The following is an 18626-nucleotide window of genomic DNA, read 5'->3' as shown; positions in this document are numbered from 1 at the left end:
CCAATGTGACATCACTAACTGACCAGCTTTAGCATGTCTCCTATCTGTGTTGACATTCAAATCATCGCATCTTTTAGAATGTTCAGGATAAAAACTGTTGGTTTTCAAAATGTGTCTAATTCTTCACAATGATGCTCAGTGAACTTTCTCTGAACTTTGTGTCATTTTTAGGCAAACATTACAAAAAACAAATTAAAAAAAATCCCAAGAATATTAGGGAGTGGATTTACAACACAGACATACCAGCAGCAGAAAAAGCGCATAAACAAACTGATGCGTTTGCAATTTGTTTTCATATACAAAATTATTGATCGACCTCATGACAGCAGAGATAAAGGATTGGAAAATGTGAATAAATGCAATAAGTGGTATTATGGTATAATAATGAACATTATGGTAATTGTCCACAGTTTGGATTTATCACTTCATTAGGCTAGCTCAAATCTATATTATTAAAAGTTGATATGCTATTCATTAATTTATCAATCGGCTTTGCGACAGACTGGTGACCTTTGCAGGTGTACCCTGCCTTTGCCCAACAGTAGTGAATTACACATACAGCCCAGTGACCCCGAAATGCATACAATGGATTAAATGCCTCCCCCCCAGGGTGTCATTCCCCACAGTTTGAGAACATACAAAGTCAGTGATCTTTTATTTTATTTATTTATACTTTGTATAAAGGATCAATCACTTTGTACACGTCTTCCCTGCGAGGATTCTTTCTTAAATATTTCCCAGACAACCATGTTAAATATCAGACTTTAACGCAGCAGCACCTGCTGATTAGAGCTCTGCCCAGGAGGATCAGTTTATTGAAATCCCGTCAGGCTCCACTCTGAGGATGAGGTTTACAGCACAGACGCTGCCTGATTTTGGCTGGGTGTGAAGAGGGAGTATCCGCCCATATGGCAGAAGGCTGCGGGCATTCTGCTTCCATTCTCCGTCCTATCTTTGTGAGATTTTCTGCTGTTGCCACTTTGAAAACATAGAACAGAGCTAGGCCCAATACTGAGCACGACTTGAGAGTTGCAGTAACAAAACCTGCAACCTTGTTTTGAAAAGATGTGTAGCACAGAGCCGGCACATTGCAGCCATTAACACAATTTTTTGTTTCTTTTTTTCACATTGGTTCAATGTTGTTGTTCTTACGAAGTGAACGATCCTTTATTTTATTTTTTCCTGCAGGATGGAAACCTTTTAAACAGAAAGAGAATAAAAAACAGGAACAATAGAATGTCGAGGCCACAAGATGTCAGAGTTGCTTCACTTCTGCACTTCCACGCTCTTGTTTAGGTTGAGAATTTTCTGTGGGATTTTTCTGGATGAGAATCTTGTTTAGATTTACCAATGTCTGGTTTGCGACACCCGTAGATAGATTTGACAGCTCAGCTTAGACACATTTCTCTGTCTGGCCTTGTGTTTTTTTTTTTTTCGTTTTAAGTCAATAATCAGTCAACTAAACCTCTACACAAAGATTGTTATTCTAGGATGTAACATAAACAATTGAGGGAGCCGGTTTAGCTCGTGCTGGTTTGCGGCACCTTCCGTCCGTGAAACCAGGGTTCGACTCCGGGCTGCTCCCTGTTCCCTTCTCTACCCCTGTGCCGGTTCCGAGCCCGGTTTGAGAAGGTTGCGTCAGGAAGGGCATCCGGCGTAAAAAATTGCCAAATTTAACATGCGACTTGTTCGCTGTGGCGACCCCTGATGGGAGAAGCCGAAAGTGGAAGAAGAACATAAACAATTGAAATGTAAAATGCCTCTAAAGAAAAATACCTTTTTCTCCAGTTTTAAAAGAAAGTTGTTTTCAAAAGCAAACAATAGGTTTCAGCAGTAAAAAAAATATTTTCAGTCCTTCCACCAATTATTCTCATGTATGCTAATGAGGATGAATGTGTATTAACCCTCACTGTCTTGGCAACGCTACTGTACAGGTATAGCATCACTAGAATGACCGAATTAAGTTTGTGTGACAAAGGATGCCAATTATGTATTGATGTCTAAAATGTGTTTGTTTGAATCCAAATAAATTTGTGTACACCCAAACAGCTATCACATGCAGCATTTGGGGCTTGGATACTTTTACAGAAAAAACCTGGAGGATGCTTGCAGCATGAAAGCCCCCTGGGGTCTACATCAGTGGGGATGAGGAGTTCAGATGAAGCATCTGAGGACACTGGGAGCTTGAAGATCCATGTGTGGGGAGGAGGAAAACTGCACTGTGCTTTTGCATCAACAGGAATATGAACGTGGAGGGAGAGATGAAAGCCTTGATAGACCGCAAGTGGTTTGTTATGGACAGGTTTTTTGATCAAGCGATAAGAGAATTATGAACAAACAGTTGAGGGAAAAAATGACAAGAATAGCAAACCAATTTAATGGCCCAGCTGAGGTTTAACCAGGGCTTCCCAGAAATGATTAGAAAAAAACATCATAGTCTGAAGACAAGTCTTGTAGCTGAGGTTTGTCTGGCTCAGAAGAGGGTTACAACACAGCTCTATGATGCAGGGTACTTTGCTTGTTCCACTTCAATAGAAACTGTTGTTTCTACATTTAGATCACTTATTCATTGTTATGGATAAGTCATTTAAAAAAGTAATTTATTACAGTAACTTTTTTGCTGTAAAAACTCTGAAGACATATCATTTTGCTGAATACATGTTTGCTAACTTGTGTATCCCTTGTGCTATCTTAGATGACCCCACCCTTACATTGACGTGTTCTCCCTACCATGACAAAGGTGGATAAAGCTGAAGAGGATTTCATGTACATTTTCATGTTCATGGACACCAGTGAAGATCACAAATCATTGAAGAAAAAAGGTTCAGAGCACTGTCTAGTGGGTCTAGATGACCCAACTCCCAATGTTCAAGTGCCTAGGATAGAATAAGGGTTATTACAACAGACCAAAGATGCACTCAAATTAACTCTCACTCCTTGAAATTCAAAGTTAACGTAACAATATTTTATTTTCAAAACTTTTTATGAAACTACTTGTTGGGAAACAAAAACAGGTAGTTGGTGTTTCTGCATTCCCAGTGCAAATGCAGTGAAGAGAGCTTTTTAAACCCTTCTGCTATCTTAGACGACCCCACCCTTACTTTGACGTGTTCTCCCTACCATGACAAAGGTGGATAAAGGTGGAATGATTTCATGTAATCCATGGACACCAGTGAAGATCACAAATCATTGAAGAAAAAAGGTTCAGAGCACTGTCTAGTGGGGTCTAGATGACCCAACTCCCAATGATAAAGTGCATAGGATAGCACAAGGGATATTTACATCTTACAGTGACTTCTTGGAACTAATAAATAAAATAAACAAATCAACTTTATTTAAATCCTAAACCTCAAGTCTTAAGTCATGTCTCAAATCCTGGAGGTCGAGTCTAAAGTCAACTTTGAATCTCTGCAAATCTCTGTAAAACTTAAGAGTGATTCAAGTTTGAGCCTCAGGTCTAAGTCAGCAGTTCTGCAGCAAAATGTATTTGATCAAAGCTGCAAATTTGAGGATTTCTGAGGCAGACAGTTCTCAAGAGTTCTGTCTGGTTTCTGTGATGGACTTTGTAAAGTAGAAAGTCTATATTTACATTTTTTGGCTTAAAGCTGAAGTTCTTCTAAATGTTCTTCCTGTGCTTTCACATTAGCAAAAATAAACACGTAATACTAGTGAATACCATTAGAATAAATGTTTCCCTTATCTGAATGTGAAGTGATCTGTAATTCAACCTTGTACTTCAGATGGTATGTCCTAAATCTTCAGGTATCACACAAATACATGTAACACAAAGATTCAGCGACACTATTACACTCACATTGTCAAGTAATCTGTGATGCGTTACAGTTTGGGAGTAACTTTCACTGTTGATTTTATGTTCGGATACATGCGACATTTGCAATGGTGAGTGAAATACCTGCTGCAGAAACAGAACTTCAGCACTGAATTAGAGTCAATGACTAGAGATGAGCTCAACAACAAGAACAAGAAGTCAAACACAAATACTTTGTTGCTTTATAACTTTAATCTTTATTTTAAATTTGCACACAGCACAGGTTGTTTCTTCCTCAAAATTCAAGTATACTGTTCAAGCATACATAACGTGACTTTTCAACATTTCCTGAGCCCTCAGAAAACAGAGGAGCAGCTGGATAGCACCATTATGACAAAGTACATTTACACATTTTAAAGTACGAAAGGAAAACAGAAATAAATTGGAATAAAATGTTTTCTGTGCTGGACTGTCCAGCACAGAAAACGATGCTACTTTTTCATGAGAAGATACCAGCTGATCATTTGATTTTGAGGAGGAGAGGTGAGTTTAGCTGATTTTATTTTGTTACAGCATTTGTTGTGCACATGGGTCATAAGCAGGTTCATGTCAGTTCTAATATGTGGCCTGCATTCCTATTGGCTTTTTTCTGCTCAAAGGTTACAGCATGTCAACATTTGAAGTCTGCATTTGAAGTGACAATATGTCAAAGTTTAGGATTCTTCGTTTAGGATGAGCGCTGATGAGTTTAGGAAGTATTGCAGCGAGTAATACAGCCTTCTATCCACATGGATAACCATAACCATAACCATAACCACATTCTTGCTGATTAGCAACATTGAGAACAATATCTGCCATGTTTATTGATGACTCAAAGGTAATCCAAATAGTGAATTATAAATGCTTTTGTTGCTTTCAACTGGAAATTCTATTTTTAGGCAGTGACTATGTTAAAAAAAAAAAAAGTTTAATCACAAGAGATGATTTGGTGCATCTAAATTTGATATGCTCATTCTGTATTGACATGATCTATGGGAGTCAAGAAAACACTATCAGTTATGCCATTTTTTGTGAGATGCATTTTGAAAAACTTATTCTAAATACATTTGTGAGAATTATATGAGTAGGTCAACCAGCAGGGTTCTTCAATAGCTTCTTCAGAAGCTACTCAGCTGAGCAGCAAAACGTCTTAACCCTTGTGCTATCTTAGATGACCCCCCCCCCCCCCCCCCCCCCTTGCATTGACGTGTTCTCCCTACCATGACAAAGGTGGATAAAAGTGGAAAGATTTCATGTAATCCTTTAACAAAAAAGTTTTTGGAATATTTTCACATTTTTGTGATTTTCCTAAATTTTTAAATCTCTTGCTGTAACAAAAGAAATCAAGCTAATCCTGAGCTGATTCAAGATGAAAAACATAGATAAACCACTAGAGAGCAGTACAACTCCACTTTTCAGTGGCTAGATTAAGCAAGGTGATCTGTAAAACAGTGTAGGACGCACTTCCTCATGAAGATGATGGTGTGTTTGAAATGTGAAAATAGGCAGTTCAGTTCATCTGCAGAGCAGATCAGAGTACATGCTCAGAACACGACTCTTCATCAGCTGGAAAAGGTCATTCTTCCATCAGACAGAGAAAAGTTTGCTCGTGATTGGTGGGAATGCTTCTTTCATGGGCATGAACTGTATCAGCTTTTAATCTGAATTTCTGTCATTGTTTTAAAAGGATCTAAGATTGGAAAATGCACTAAACGACTTTGATAAATAGAAGAAGAAACACTGTCTGTATTTTCCCACCCCGACTGCTGCTGCTGACAGATTCCTCTCAGCTTTCAGGCAGTCTAGCAGAGGGGTCCGGATTTTTTTAGAAAAAGAAACAAAAACAAAAAAATAGCCCACACAGAACACTGCAGTGGTTCGTTTTAAAGTCCTGCATTTCCTTTGAGGCTTGGTGGTGCTGCAGAGCAGCTGACACTAACCTGCAGGTTGATCAACACTTAAGAAAACGTGAGTCCCGTGTCTTGTGCTGAGCTTCATTGTTCCTTTGATTCTCCCCAGGGAAGTTCTACCTCCTTCAGAGTGGATACATTTGGAGGCAAAGGTTCTTTCTGTCCTGGGGTGGTGATGGTGGCTGTTTGGGGGTGATAACAGAGGCTGTGCAGTCATTGCTGAGCTGACAGAAAGATCCGGCACAGATAGACTGTGAAGTGGTTAGTCAACTTCCACCATCCATCCGTTTTGAGGGACCGGCTCACCTGCACTCATCTTCCTGGTCTCTACCGGTGGGTCACCTGGTTGTTGAGGAGGCCTGGAAACGTCTGCTCCAGCTCCGCGCTCAGCGAGCCGCCTATAGCAGCAGGAACAAACATTTACCTGCTCAGCATTTTGAGTTTAAACATTGAATTAATCACGACCACAATGACAAGTTCGAAAAAAATCATTGGACTTTCTTACCATTGTGACAGTTGTACATCCAGATCCGATGGCCGTCATATCGACATCTGCATTTTGTTATGTTGTTGGTATAGTCCGTTTCTGGTACTTCATAGTTTGGATTTATTACAATCTGACAGGGAAAAAAAACATGATTAAGTTGAAAGGGTTTAGAAAGTGAGAATTAAAAACATCAACTGATTTCTGATTTAATGACAGTCAAAATATGTGAGGTGCGTCACCTGGAAAAGGTAATCTCCAGGCTTGATATCAGTGATGTCGATCCACTGGCAATCAATGTCATGCCTGTAGGTATCCCAGCAGCCTACGGTGATGCCCTGCTCCCCAAAGTTAGCACATTCATACTTCTTTTCAATGCCTAAAACAATCAAATCAAACACAATTAATTAAATTTAGAATTGTTGGGAGTGTTTGCACATTCAGGTTCATTCATGTTCAAGACTCACTCCAAAGAAAAATGTGGTTTTGGTGTTTTTAACGTGTTCTTGTGAATATTTCCTAATGATTGTGGACATTTAAAAAGAAAATTACACTCAAATAGCATTTCTGAGTATCTCTTCATTCAAATCGTTGTGGATGAAGAGTAGACAAAAGATTCTGTTGTAAAAAGCTAGAGGTAGAAGCCACCACGGCTCCCTCCATGGTGTGTCTGCTTGCAGACTAATAGATCCATTAACGTCCTTATTTTCCTCGTCTGAGTTGGCATCTCGCTCAAAACTGTACAGCTGGATAGCTCCAATATTGATTGCCATTTTGTTGCACTGTTAATGTTAGGTTGGGGGTGTGAGCGGCTGTAAGCTAGTGGGAAGGAGTGTAAACAGATGGATGATGGATTACGCCTTGCCAACAGTCAGGCAGGACCTACTGTAGCTCTGCAGAAACTATGTCTGAGAAAATGACACGTGTTTAGATTTTGAATAAAAACGGCGTAATCATAATTAAAAGACTACTGTTGTTAACGATTTGAAAAACAGATCAAATATGATCACAGTGAGACTGTAACCCTTGTGCTATCCTAGGCACTTTAACATTGGGAGTTGGGTCATCTAGACCCACTAGACAGCGCGCTGAACCTTCATTCTTCAATGATTTGTGAACCTCACTGGTGTCCATTGATTACATGAAATCTTTCCACTTTTATCCACCTTTGTCATGGTAGGGAGAACATGTCAATGTAAGGGTGGGGTCATCTAAGATAGCACAAGGGTTTTAAAGCTTGAGCGTGTCTGAAGTAGGATGGATCTTTTGTAGGAATATGTGTGGTTCTCACCTTCATCACACTCGGAGTCCTCCAGACAGAAACTGGCTTTGTGTCCTTCTGCCACCTTGGATCCGTTCAGAGTGAACAGGTCATAAGTAGTGAACACCTCCATGCTATGATAATGCCTTGAAATACAAGAAAAAAGGTTTCAAAATGATGCAGCTGTTGGCTCCTACATTAATCAGCACGTCCTTCAGTTTCGCTCAGTGAATTTGATACACAAAAAGGATCTCTTGCTAACTCAAGATTGGCAGAGACTGTGGCTTTAAATCACCACGGACAGTTAACCCTTGTGCTATCCTAGGCACTTTAACATTGGGAGTTGGGTCATCTAGACCCACTGGACAGTGCTCTGAACCTTTTTTCTTCAATGATTTGTGATCTTCACTGGTGTCCATGGATTACATGAAATCTTTCCACCTTTATCCACCTTTGTCATGGTAGGGAGAACACGTCAGTGTAAGGGTGGGGTCATCTAAGATAGCACAAGGGTTAACTGCAAGGCAACACAATAAAGAAAAATCTATGATGTGGTTTGTGGAACAGACTGGCCTATGGAAAAGGTGTTTCTGTGTGCGTCTTGAAGGGAACCTTTACTTTGTATTTATGGGCTAAAAACTGGTTATTAGCTTTCACAACTCATAGTGCACAATGAATATTTTATTTTGATTTTTTTCCTTTTTTAATCCAAATTTCTTACAGCTTTTGGAATTAAGCACATAAAAATATGTAATAGTCATCCACTAAAACAAAAAGAAACACTGTTAAAGTGAGGTCTGTACGCTTTGCTACTGTGGAATTAGCTCCTAAGGTTGTGTGACCCCTGACCTGTGACATTCGTGCCAAACCCACTCGTGCCTCCCTGCTTTGGGTCGGAAGTCGGACTGGCCGTTGTTGTGGATTTGGGAGGAGAAGCGCAGCAGGCGGCGGTACGTGTTGGCGGGCACTTGGCCTGAGGTGGAGGACAGACAGTTCTCCTCGTATGCACACTGCAGCATGAACATGGGTCGGTCTTCCATGTAGGTGGTCTGCTCCACTACCTGAGGGTTAAGCACCAGGTCAGGAGCCGCTGGAGATGCAAGGACAGACAGAAAAAAAAGATATCAAACATAAAAACTTTAGTAAAATGTCTGGAGGAAGACAAAATAAAGTTTCCGCAAAAATGGAACTAATCATTTCAATGTGCACACCACACCAGTAAAAGCCTAGTTTTAGAGGCCCTCTCTAGTAAAAACAAGAGAGAGGGGCTGCATTGCAATGCCTACCAGTTTGAATAAAAATTGGTCACATTTTTCTTTCCATTTCAGCTAAGCAGAACTACATCGATTTTGAGACGGATTTCTGTGCCTTACTCTCAGAGCAGGAGACTCCAGCAGCTTTGCGTCCTCCTCCTCGGGGACAGCTGAGGTGCTCGCCGTGGTGAAGACAGTGGGACAGAGACATCTCAGTTCCCGAGCAGCGGACGCCACTCATCACCACTTGGTCTGCACTCACTTCACCCGGCCAATACCATGTCTCCTGAGGAGAAATGAAGAAATGAAGCAATTGAGATGCATCACATTATTTATTAAAGATGGAAAATAAGAGTCTAAGCCTGTAAAAAAAAAAAAAAAAATTCTCAGCTATAACTTATTTTAGTTTTAATGCCCAAATGTAGATAAAGCAGTAACACTGATAAATAGCCTTTATTTGGATCAATTTCTTATATATTTTTTTTATTTGGACAAATAGTATAAAAACAAAACTATAGCAAAGCACATTTTTAAATAGGCAGTATTAAAAGTATTAATATAAGTATTAATATAACCCTCAATAAAGAGATTGGTTACATTTTATTCAATAAAATTACACCTAAAACCTGAAAAAATTGATTTTAAAGAACTTCAAATCAATGTAGTTATTTAAAAAGCTGAGGTTGTCTCAATGTGTTACAAAAAAAAATAAAAATAAAATTTTCATAAAATGTCAAAGCAGGAGCAGTAGAACCCTAACTGACAGTTTTTGAGAAACTGTATTTAAGCAGTATCCTGATGATCAATGACTTGGTGCAGAGATATAGCAGCAAATCACTGTTTGGAGGAGCGCGGGTTTGGTTCCGGCTCTGTCCATCCATATGTTGAAGTGTCCTTGGGCAAAACACTGAACCCCAAATTGCTCCTAGTGGTTATGGGTTGGCGTCAGTGTTAAGATACATTCACCTGAGAGCGCGCTGGGGGCGGGGTTCTGTCAACCTTCACTGTAAATTAAGGCTTTTTTTTTTTTTAAACACATTTTTTGTTTTGTTTTTTATTTAATTTTACACATTTTTTTTTTGTATTTTGGGCTGTGGTTGCAGTGTTTTGTGTTGTATCGCTTCAAATTTGTTTTAAAAGGAATAAACTAAAATGCTGTTCCAGTAGTTAAAAGCTGAATTATAATATAGATGGTTTTTGAATTTAGTATTTGCTTTGAAAGTTTTGTCTTTATAATAGCACATACATATCAGACGCGTTTGATTGTCCAGGGTCACTCAATTCAAGTAGTCAAGTCGGCATATTTTTGCGGAAGTTGGAGGTTGGTTAGTTTGCAACATGTAAAGAAAAACAAATAAAAAGAATTTCTGTATTGTATTGTGATGAAAACGATAAAAATATGATTCTGCAGTTTAAAGTTATTAGCAAAAGTGTATGCCTCTTCTAAAAGTATAAATGAAAAGGTCTGTGTCTTCATCAACAAAGAGGAATAGACCTGCCACAAGAGCAAAAAAAACCCCAACATGCACCAGTTCTTACTTTAGCTGAAAGGCAAACCAAACATCCTATAATCACAAAGCTATTTGCTCTGCAGAATTGCAGATGTTCTCAGAGATTCTGAAAGCAACAATTTTCGTCCTGCGGGTCAAAAAATGAGCACTTTCACTTCATGTCCTACACGTGTCAGCAGCTACCACAAAGTATCGAGGTTTGTTTTTAAAATAGAAACCCCACAGCGTGTGTGTGTGTGTGTGTGAGGGCAACCTGTAACGTTTTTCTGTTGGGTTCAAAAGTTGACATATATTTATTAGTAATAACTAAAATAGTTTTTAACAGATACAATAAAAGTGATTAAAATCGTGTTTTGGAACAACCTATTGTTTGAATAAATATAGTTTGACTTATAACCAGTGAGTTTCAATGAACTCCAAGCTAAATGTTAACAAAAATACCTGTTTCATTCTGAGAGCTTTAGCCAATCAGGTAAATATGTAATAAAAGTTTATTTTTATTTTTATCAGACCTTAAAAGGATAAAAACAAGGTGCATCATTTTTATGGCTATGATAATTAAATGTTAAAGATTTGGGGCAAAGCTTATAAAGAATGAACCTCTCCACTGTGTTTGAAGGGCCTGCCAAAACTACAATAACAACAAGGAAGGATGGATGTGAGAAAAAATGCATCTCAATAAATCACAGATTGAATAAATCTTAGACGAATGAAAAGCATCAAGAGATGTTTTGATAAAAGCAATAATGTAAAATACAAACTACGCAGCTTAAATACTTAAAAGTGACTATAATTTTCTAAACATTGGCGGCCAGAGCAGAATTTTTTCGTGACCCTACGGACACTGAGGAATGGAATATGTGTGGGCAATACAGAAATGTGCATGTTGATGAATTTCCCTCAGTTTTTGTGTGGTACTTCATCAATACCTGCAAATAACATCAGCTTAAATACTTTGTACTACAGTAGTTGTTGAGTGCAGGGGTGAAAAACAGTAATCATTTAGGCTATTATTCAGTTTAATTTATAAGAAATTGAATGAACTGCTCACAGTTGCCCTGCTGCTGCAGTGGCTCTTACCTGGAAAGCATTGCTGGCAAATCCTAAGCCCAGCTGTCGGCAGACCACCATGGCTTCCATGATTCCCCACCCCTCACTGCATACCGTCCCCCACACCAGAGAGTCGTTTCTCTCCATCAGTACCTCCACACGGCCTTCATAGGGGTTACGACCTCCACTCAGACGCAACTGTGGGATAAAAAAATGTCGGTTATGTCAATCTGTAATGTAAATCAACAATTAGTGTTGAGTTCATAGGTGTGACCTAACACAAAACTGTTATTTTACAGAATGTTTCTGCAATTTTTCTTCTTCTAAAGTACTAAAAACTCACATATAATGTGATTTTTGTGCCACTTCCTGGTCTAGAATTTTCTGGATGTTTTTTAACCATGTCTTGTTTGCCCCACGATGCACATTGATCACACCAATGAAAGTTGTCTTTCTATCTCCCCTCTACTTTCAGGCGGGAGATACTGTAGCCTACCATACAGAAAAGTGACGCTGCATAATACCTTCTATCCCACTGCCATCAGACCCTTGAACACCTATAAAACCAGAGATTCTAAAAGAACTTATTCACCCACCTTATTTTCTTTTTCTAGCTTTTTTTGCACAAAATCTCTTTTTGGATGAAATCACTTGCAAAGCTGTATTTATTGTTTTTACTTACATTGCATTTGCCTCATCATTGACCTGCCTTTGTGCTCCTTCTATTACTGTTTTGTTGTGACAAAGCAGTCATTTTGTTCGGCGTTCCATCCTTGAGTGAAGAATCTAAATCTTACCTGTTCCTTCTTGAATTTAAGCTCCTGATTTTTCATTTAATTTTTTCATGCACTTTCATTCATTCATCTTCTAAACTGTTTGTTCCCTATTGGGGACACGGGTCAGCCGGAGCATATCCCGACCACTCGTTTCTTTTTTTCTTATATCTATATTTTTTTGACTTTATCATACTTCCTGGAAATGTTTGTGAATTTTAAATGAGCTGTGTGTTTGTTGTGTTTTTTTTTTTTTTTCATTTTTGAGTGATTTCATGGATGACCTTAGCAGCAACATTTGACCCCAGTTCGTGCAACATTTAGACAGCAATTTTGCAGACGTCCACATCCTATCAGTAGTGATCCTGTCTACTGGTATCCCTGGTCTACTGGTTCTTTCTTTGCACCTGACCTCTTCCAAAACCACAACACTTCTGGGTTTGTCCATACCAAAGTCTTACATTTTACTCTACAGTTTAACTATGAAAACAACTTTCTTTAGATGGGAAGTGACCACAGATCTAAAATTGAAATGTGTGCGGAAAGACCTTCAGTGTTTGTTAATTTCCTTATAAATGTTGTGTTTGTGTTTGAGTAAAACAGAGAAGAGACCAACCCTCTGCTGGAACCCCATAGCAGGAACATTACATCTGACAGCCGCGTCCTCCTCGTGGCTGCAACCCAGAATCTCCCCGTTGAACAAACACTCAGTTATGGACTTCTCAAATCCAGAGCATTGCACCTCATTCATGTGCACCGGGCCCATTCCTGAAAGACACAAACAAAACACACAGTCAGTTTTTAAATCTTACATATATGCACATTCAGTGCCATTTTTTATGTCTCGAAGAATGGATGCAACACCTTTAACCCTTGTGCTATCTTAGATGACCCCACCCTTACATTGACATGTTCTCCTTACCAGGTCAAAGGTGGATAAAGGTGGAAAGATTTCATGTAATCCATGGACACCAGTGAAGATCACAAATCATTTAAGAAAAAGGGTTCAGTGCACTGTCTAGTGGGTCTAGATGACTCAACCCCCAATGTTAAAGTGCCTAGGATAGCACAAGGGTTACAGGAAATAGTTGAATTGAAAATGTTTGTTCCCAACTGTCACAAAATGCAACATAATACTTGCAGGGGTAAATCACTTATATCAAGTAGAAAGTTCCAAACTGTAAAGGTTTGGTTTGATGAGTTGAGGGAGGATTCTAACAAAGGGCATAGAAGATATTGCTTCAACTTCAAACTCCAGAATGAAAACTTTTTCAAAATAATGAAATAAATCAGGAACTTTGGAAAACCATAATCCAAAACTAAAGAGACCGAAAGACTTTGTTCAAAACATCTCTGAAAGAACCTTGGAGGACATCTTTTAATTGCATCTGACATTTTGAATTATTTCTAAAATAAGATTATTGGTCTTGATAATAAAGAAGAAAAAAACAAATACAGAAAAACACAGTGTCTCTAAAACCTTTGGAGAAAACGCATCTGCTTAACTTCCTCACTCACAAAGAAGCATAACCCACATTTATACTGTAAATGTAACTGAAAGTTAGGTATTACAATTGCATGCATTATTTCAGTCTTTGTAAAGCTTACCTTGTCCTAGACGACCTCCAGACAGAGCCTCCTTTGCGGTGCCGAAGCCAAGCTCGCGACACACCACAGTGGCAGCGAGCAAATTCCATTTATCGTCGCAGATGGTACCCCACTCTCCATTTTTCAGCACCTCCACTCGGCCCTCACCTACAATGGCCCCGCCACGGAGGCGAACCAAAGGTTGCTGTGGATGAGAAACAGAAGAGTGCGCTGAGACAAATGACATTTTCAACTCCAACATTATGTATACAATTTTCTTTCTAAAACAGAGGGCTAAGTTAAATGTTTAGAACATCGTCTTCTCCTCCCCTGCAATGGAAAAAACAGATCGGACAGTATGCATTTCTCTTGCCAACTGTTAGGATTCCTCTGGAAGTGTGAGTTTACAAGTAAACCCACATCTGGTTTCTAAAGCCAGATGTTCTCCTGTGTGGCCTGTGGACGGCAAATTTAAAAAGATGAACAAGACACTGCTGATTATTATATGAAAGCACCATTCTGCTAAATGAGAAAAAGATGGCAACTAGGTCAAATACATGACCATGATGGTGACAACATGGTTGTAATTAAGCACACAGAGCACATTCCAAGCTCATGAAATGCAACTGCCAAAAAATCCTCAAAAAAAAAAAAAGATTAATGTTGGTGGGGCCTAAAACATGATACACTGGTTTAGACTTCTATGGCTGAAATGAACTTTCTAGCCTGCCCTGTTTTAATTCTCTGGTATCAACCCACAACCTGGGAAATATATTCATGGTGAGAATTGGTTTTCTATGGAAGTGCAAGCTCAAGAAATACCTAAAGGATCAACTGCTCACTTCTTGGTGCCAATAGAAAACCCTCAGATGTCTTGTACAGTTTATACAGTAGCCCATTATGCCTCAAGTCAGAACTGCCCTCGTGGGTGGAAAAATGAGCAAACCTGTGTGGTGAACACATGTGACCCGCAGGAAATTTTAAGATCATGGACAACCCGGCAAAAATGTTCAAACACATTTTTTTCCTGGGCCAATGCTGCGGGCAACATGCTGTAGTAAACATCTATACGACACATAAGGGTAAGTAAGGGGGGAGTGGGTGAGACGTGAGCATGTTGTACAGATCTTTTTTTTTTAACCCCCCATTAGCCCCCAATAGCCCGCTAGTGCTATTCAAGTGATAAGTGCATGTTTCTTATGTGCAAGCCTGGCTGTTAGAAATGATGAAATTAGACAATGAAAGTAGTTTGAGTGGACATCCTACAGGGATGCTGGTATGGACACCCACTAATGAATGGTATCCTTATGACAACAGCATCACCTGCACCTCATAAGTGCATGTAATTTACGTTAGTCTTACAGTTACTTCACGATACACATGACATCTCTTATATTGGCCTAAAGGGAACTGCTAAAGACACCTGTGCTCCTCTAAAGATGCTGTCGCTCCTGTTTAGAGCCTCCTATGGGTCTGGACAGTCCAAAATCCCACAGCACAGCCCTCGTTCAGGTTAATGTGACTAAGTGCGAGGGAGAGTTAAGTTAAAATGTGTTTCATTTAAAGTGCAAGAGCAACCTGTGTCCTAACAACTACTTTGGTCATTTAGTTTTAAGTTGGAAGTTTTTGTGAATTCACTGGGGTTTAGTTTGGTTTAGTCTTTTAGTATCTAAGTGGGTACTTCTTTGTTTGAACAGGGTTTGTTGGTTGATGGTCATGTTCTCTGTAAAAACCTGTTTAAAAAAAAAAAAAGATTAAACAACAGAATTCTAGCCATTTGGGAGTATGGATCATTATTTTAAGCACAGCTTATCTTATATGTCAACCTATTGGGACCTAGCTCAGAAAGCAGACTCTTAGTAACCGAAACCTTACACTAAGGCATTACTAAACAGAATCTTGCCTATTCCAGATTTGATTCTTTCTGGAGGGCTTTCACTAAAACAAGTGATTACTAAAAGGTCGTACCAAGCTACTTATTTGGAGATTAACCAAAGTCTTTCCATAAGAACTTGATTGCAATCTTCAAACAACGGTCATTTACCTTCCATGTCTCTTCTGTCCAACACATAGACAATGCTCTAATGTATCCCAGACCTTGTAAACTTTGTTGTGGCTCATGCAGGTCCAACTGAACAAAAAATCTTGTTTTTTTTTCTCTTTAGGTCACTTTTGTTTTATTGTCTGACAAAAGCATGATTGTAAGTTGTGCAACAATTCCCTACAGCCATAGCTGCGTGTTTCACAAATGACGGCTGCTTTGTTTGACTGAACTCCTGCCAGAACTTAACACTGTGGAAAGAAAAATCCTCTTATCTTAGAAATAACAGCTTTTTTGTACCAGTTAAATTGTATTCCAATTTCTTTTCAATATCTTGCGTTTTTGTCAGTAATTTTTCAATTTTAAATGGTTTTTTTTTCCAGGTACTTATAGAAAAAGACCTTCACAGCAGCAGAATGGGAAAAAAAAGGAATGATTTTGCCAGTAGATACCAGTCTTTTCTCTGGTTGCCAACATATGTGGCTTAATTTGCTGAATTAGAAATAGAAATGCACAAAAGGATATAAGGAAATAAAAAGAATATGCAGATGTGATCAGTCAAAGACAATTCTGATAACTTAATAAAAGTATTTATTTGGAAAAAGCGAGGTCTGCACAGTGTGCAGAAAGGTTCTAGCTAACCCCTCCCAGCTCAGCGCACAGTAGTGAAACGTGACAAAGAGCATGCATGCATGTGCTCCACCAAAAACTTTAATGATAGCCCTGCAAGCACACATGTGTGTCAGTTCTGTGCATGCTGTTGTAATAATCTTTCTTTGAGTGCAGTGGTTCTATAAAAACGACAAAAAAACTGAGGAGAAGAGCTGCTGTGGAGCCAAGTGAACCATTACGCAATGAAAAACTTTCCATCCAGTTTGAAAAATGCTTCCAGATAAGAAAAAAGGCACCTTGGTTGAGGTGGCTAACCTTTGCAGAGTTGTTTTAGAGTAAATATTATTGTGTAAGGGGAACATTACATGACCAAAGTGGAAACCCGAGCATTACACCCACTTGTAGCCGCTAGATGTTCCATAAACCCTGAGTTTTCTTATTCTAAGCCTGGGGGCTGATCTCTGGTTTTCCACCAGATGTTGAACCAGCTGTGCTGAAAATGTAATATGTTCTGATTAGAAATGCCTTATTTCATTCAGTGTCAAAATTTCTGTATTAAAACCTTTCCAGACATAAAAAAGTCTGTTTTTAGAGGATAAGATGCAAAACAGAATTGAGCTGTGAATCCCAACAGAACAAGAGTCACATTGGGTGCAGGTGTCAGGAACTGGAGTTGTAGAAGCCAAAATGCAGGAAACTGGGCTTGGTGGCAGAAACATAAACATTTAACAAGTAAACTTAAACAGGACAAAAACCACAGAGAAACAAAACGCAGATAAAGCAGATGACCTGGCGATGTAGAACTGAAAGCAGACACTTCTGAGGACAATTAACACAAATGAAGACAGCTGTGGATGATTAATATGAACCTGGAGTGACTGACATGACCAAAACCACCACTGAAAAACTGAACTAAACTGCAGAATCCTCACAGTTCTTACACTGGTTTCATGTTTCAGGCTGTCAGTCTTTTGTCATGTTTCTTACTCATTAAAGTTTTAGTTCCTGCCATGTGCCTGGTGTTAAGGTTCACCGTTTTTCTTGACAGAACAATCTACTACCGTATGTTGTAATACTGTCAAAAACAAAATGGAACGTCTACATGCCAACCCGTTAACCACCCCTGCCTTCTTTCTCTCAGAGCCACTGTCTCTAAACCAAACATGGCCGCACTCACCACCGTCTTCTGCAACTTTCTTTTCTAGCTGACACTTTTGTCACACATCACACCTGAAATCTTCCCACCTGCTTGCACTTGCTTCCTCAACCCCTTCCTAGTTTTAGACTGTTGACCCTAAAGTCCTTCACCTTCCTCACCTCTGCTCCCTGGAACCTCTCCATTCCACTGTAGATCACAATGTCATCTGCAAACAGCAGCAATGATTCTCTTATCTCATCTGTCAGTCTGTCCATCACCAAAGCAAAAAAGATAGAGCTCACAGCTGATCCTCGGTGCAGTCCCACCTCCACCTTCAATTCCTGTCTCACCATTTCTCCACTGTCTGCCAGCTCTCATAAATGTCTTGCACGACTGCCGCTCCAGACTTCTTCACACAAACCACAGTTTCTCTCAGTATCCTGTCATAGACTCTCTAGATCATCAGAGACAATGCAATGCACCTCTGGTTCTCTTTCTCTGCATACAATTATACTGCTGCTCACTTCTGACCTCAGTCTAGCTTCCGCTACTCTTTCCCATAACTTCATTGAGTGACTCATCAGCTTTATTCCTCTGTAGTTTCCATAACTCTGCGTGTCTCTCTTCTTCTTAAAATTGGGCCCTGCTTTTCTACTCTTCATCCTCTTCAATTACTTCCTCACTTCATCCTTATTTATCTTTGCTAGTTCCTGCACCATAACAACCTTCTCTTCTGTGCTTTTTGACATTTTCCCTATTCATCAGATCTTCAGAATTCTCCTTCCATTGTTCCAATGAGACATGTGGAACCTGTCATCCCTTTTCCACTCCTGGCCTTGGTCACCCTAGCCCAAAGGTGCTGCATCACCCTGCACCCCTGTTTGCTTACTACGTATTCTAGTTTCATTGAGGCTTTGCAATTGTTACCTCTTGTCTGAAGGCCTTCCTGTATCCTGTCATAGGCGTTGGGGCAAAGGCTCTGCCGGGCACACAGCTCACCACCACAGGCAACCCCTCAGTGCAGGTGTCACTGGAGTTAGCATGTCCCAGTCTACAGCTGGACAAATGAGCTTCAGTACCAGTGCAGTTGACAGAGAAGTCCCAGTAGGTTGGTTTCCTCCTGCGAGCAAACATCCTGGGGGAAAAAAAAGAAACGATTACAAAGTTTTGGTTTGAAGTTTCACTCAATGACAAAATA

General features: G+C 39.5%; 1 protein-coding gene across 3 annotated transcripts in view; it reads right to left on the bottom strand.

Moving 5' to 3' along the window:
• Positions 1–4002: 4002 nt before the first annotated feature.
• loxl2b (lysyl oxidase-like 2b) overlaps positions 4003–18626 on the bottom strand; it is a 37293-nt gene continuing 22669 nt past the window's right edge. For 2 of the 3 annotated variants that reach the window (XM_004072780.5, XM_011479579.4), the window contains exons 5-14: positions 18356–18563; positions 13659–13842; positions 12667–12818; positions 11308–11475; positions 8837–9002; positions 8313–8553; positions 7494–7609; positions 6445–6581; positions 6224–6335; positions 4003–6116 (exon numbers count right to left, since the gene is read on the bottom strand). In XM_004072780.5, coding sequence (XP_004072828.1) covers positions 6046–6116; positions 6224–6335; positions 6445–6581; positions 7494–7609; positions 8313–8553; positions 8837–9002; positions 11308–11475; positions 12667–12818; positions 13659–13842; positions 18356–18563 — 1555 coding nt within the window. In that variant the 3' untranslated portion in view covers positions 4003–6045. The remainder of the gene's footprint in view (positions 6117–6223; positions 6336–6444; positions 6582–7493; positions 7610–8312; positions 8554–8836; positions 9003–11307; positions 11476–12666; positions 12819–13658; positions 13843–18355; positions 18564–18626) is intronic. The other variant, XM_011479580.4, reaches the window with a different exon arrangement.

This window comes from Oryzias latipes, chromosome 9 (assembly GCF_053564925.1).
Source record: "Oryzias latipes strain Hd-rR chromosome 9, Olatipes_Hd-rR_3.1".
Lineage (NCBI taxonomy): Eukaryota > Metazoa > Chordata > Actinopteri > Beloniformes > Adrianichthyidae > Oryzias > Oryzias latipes.
The sequence above is the reverse complement of the archived record's forward strand: the minus strand, read 5'-3'. Positions and strand labels throughout refer to the sequence as shown.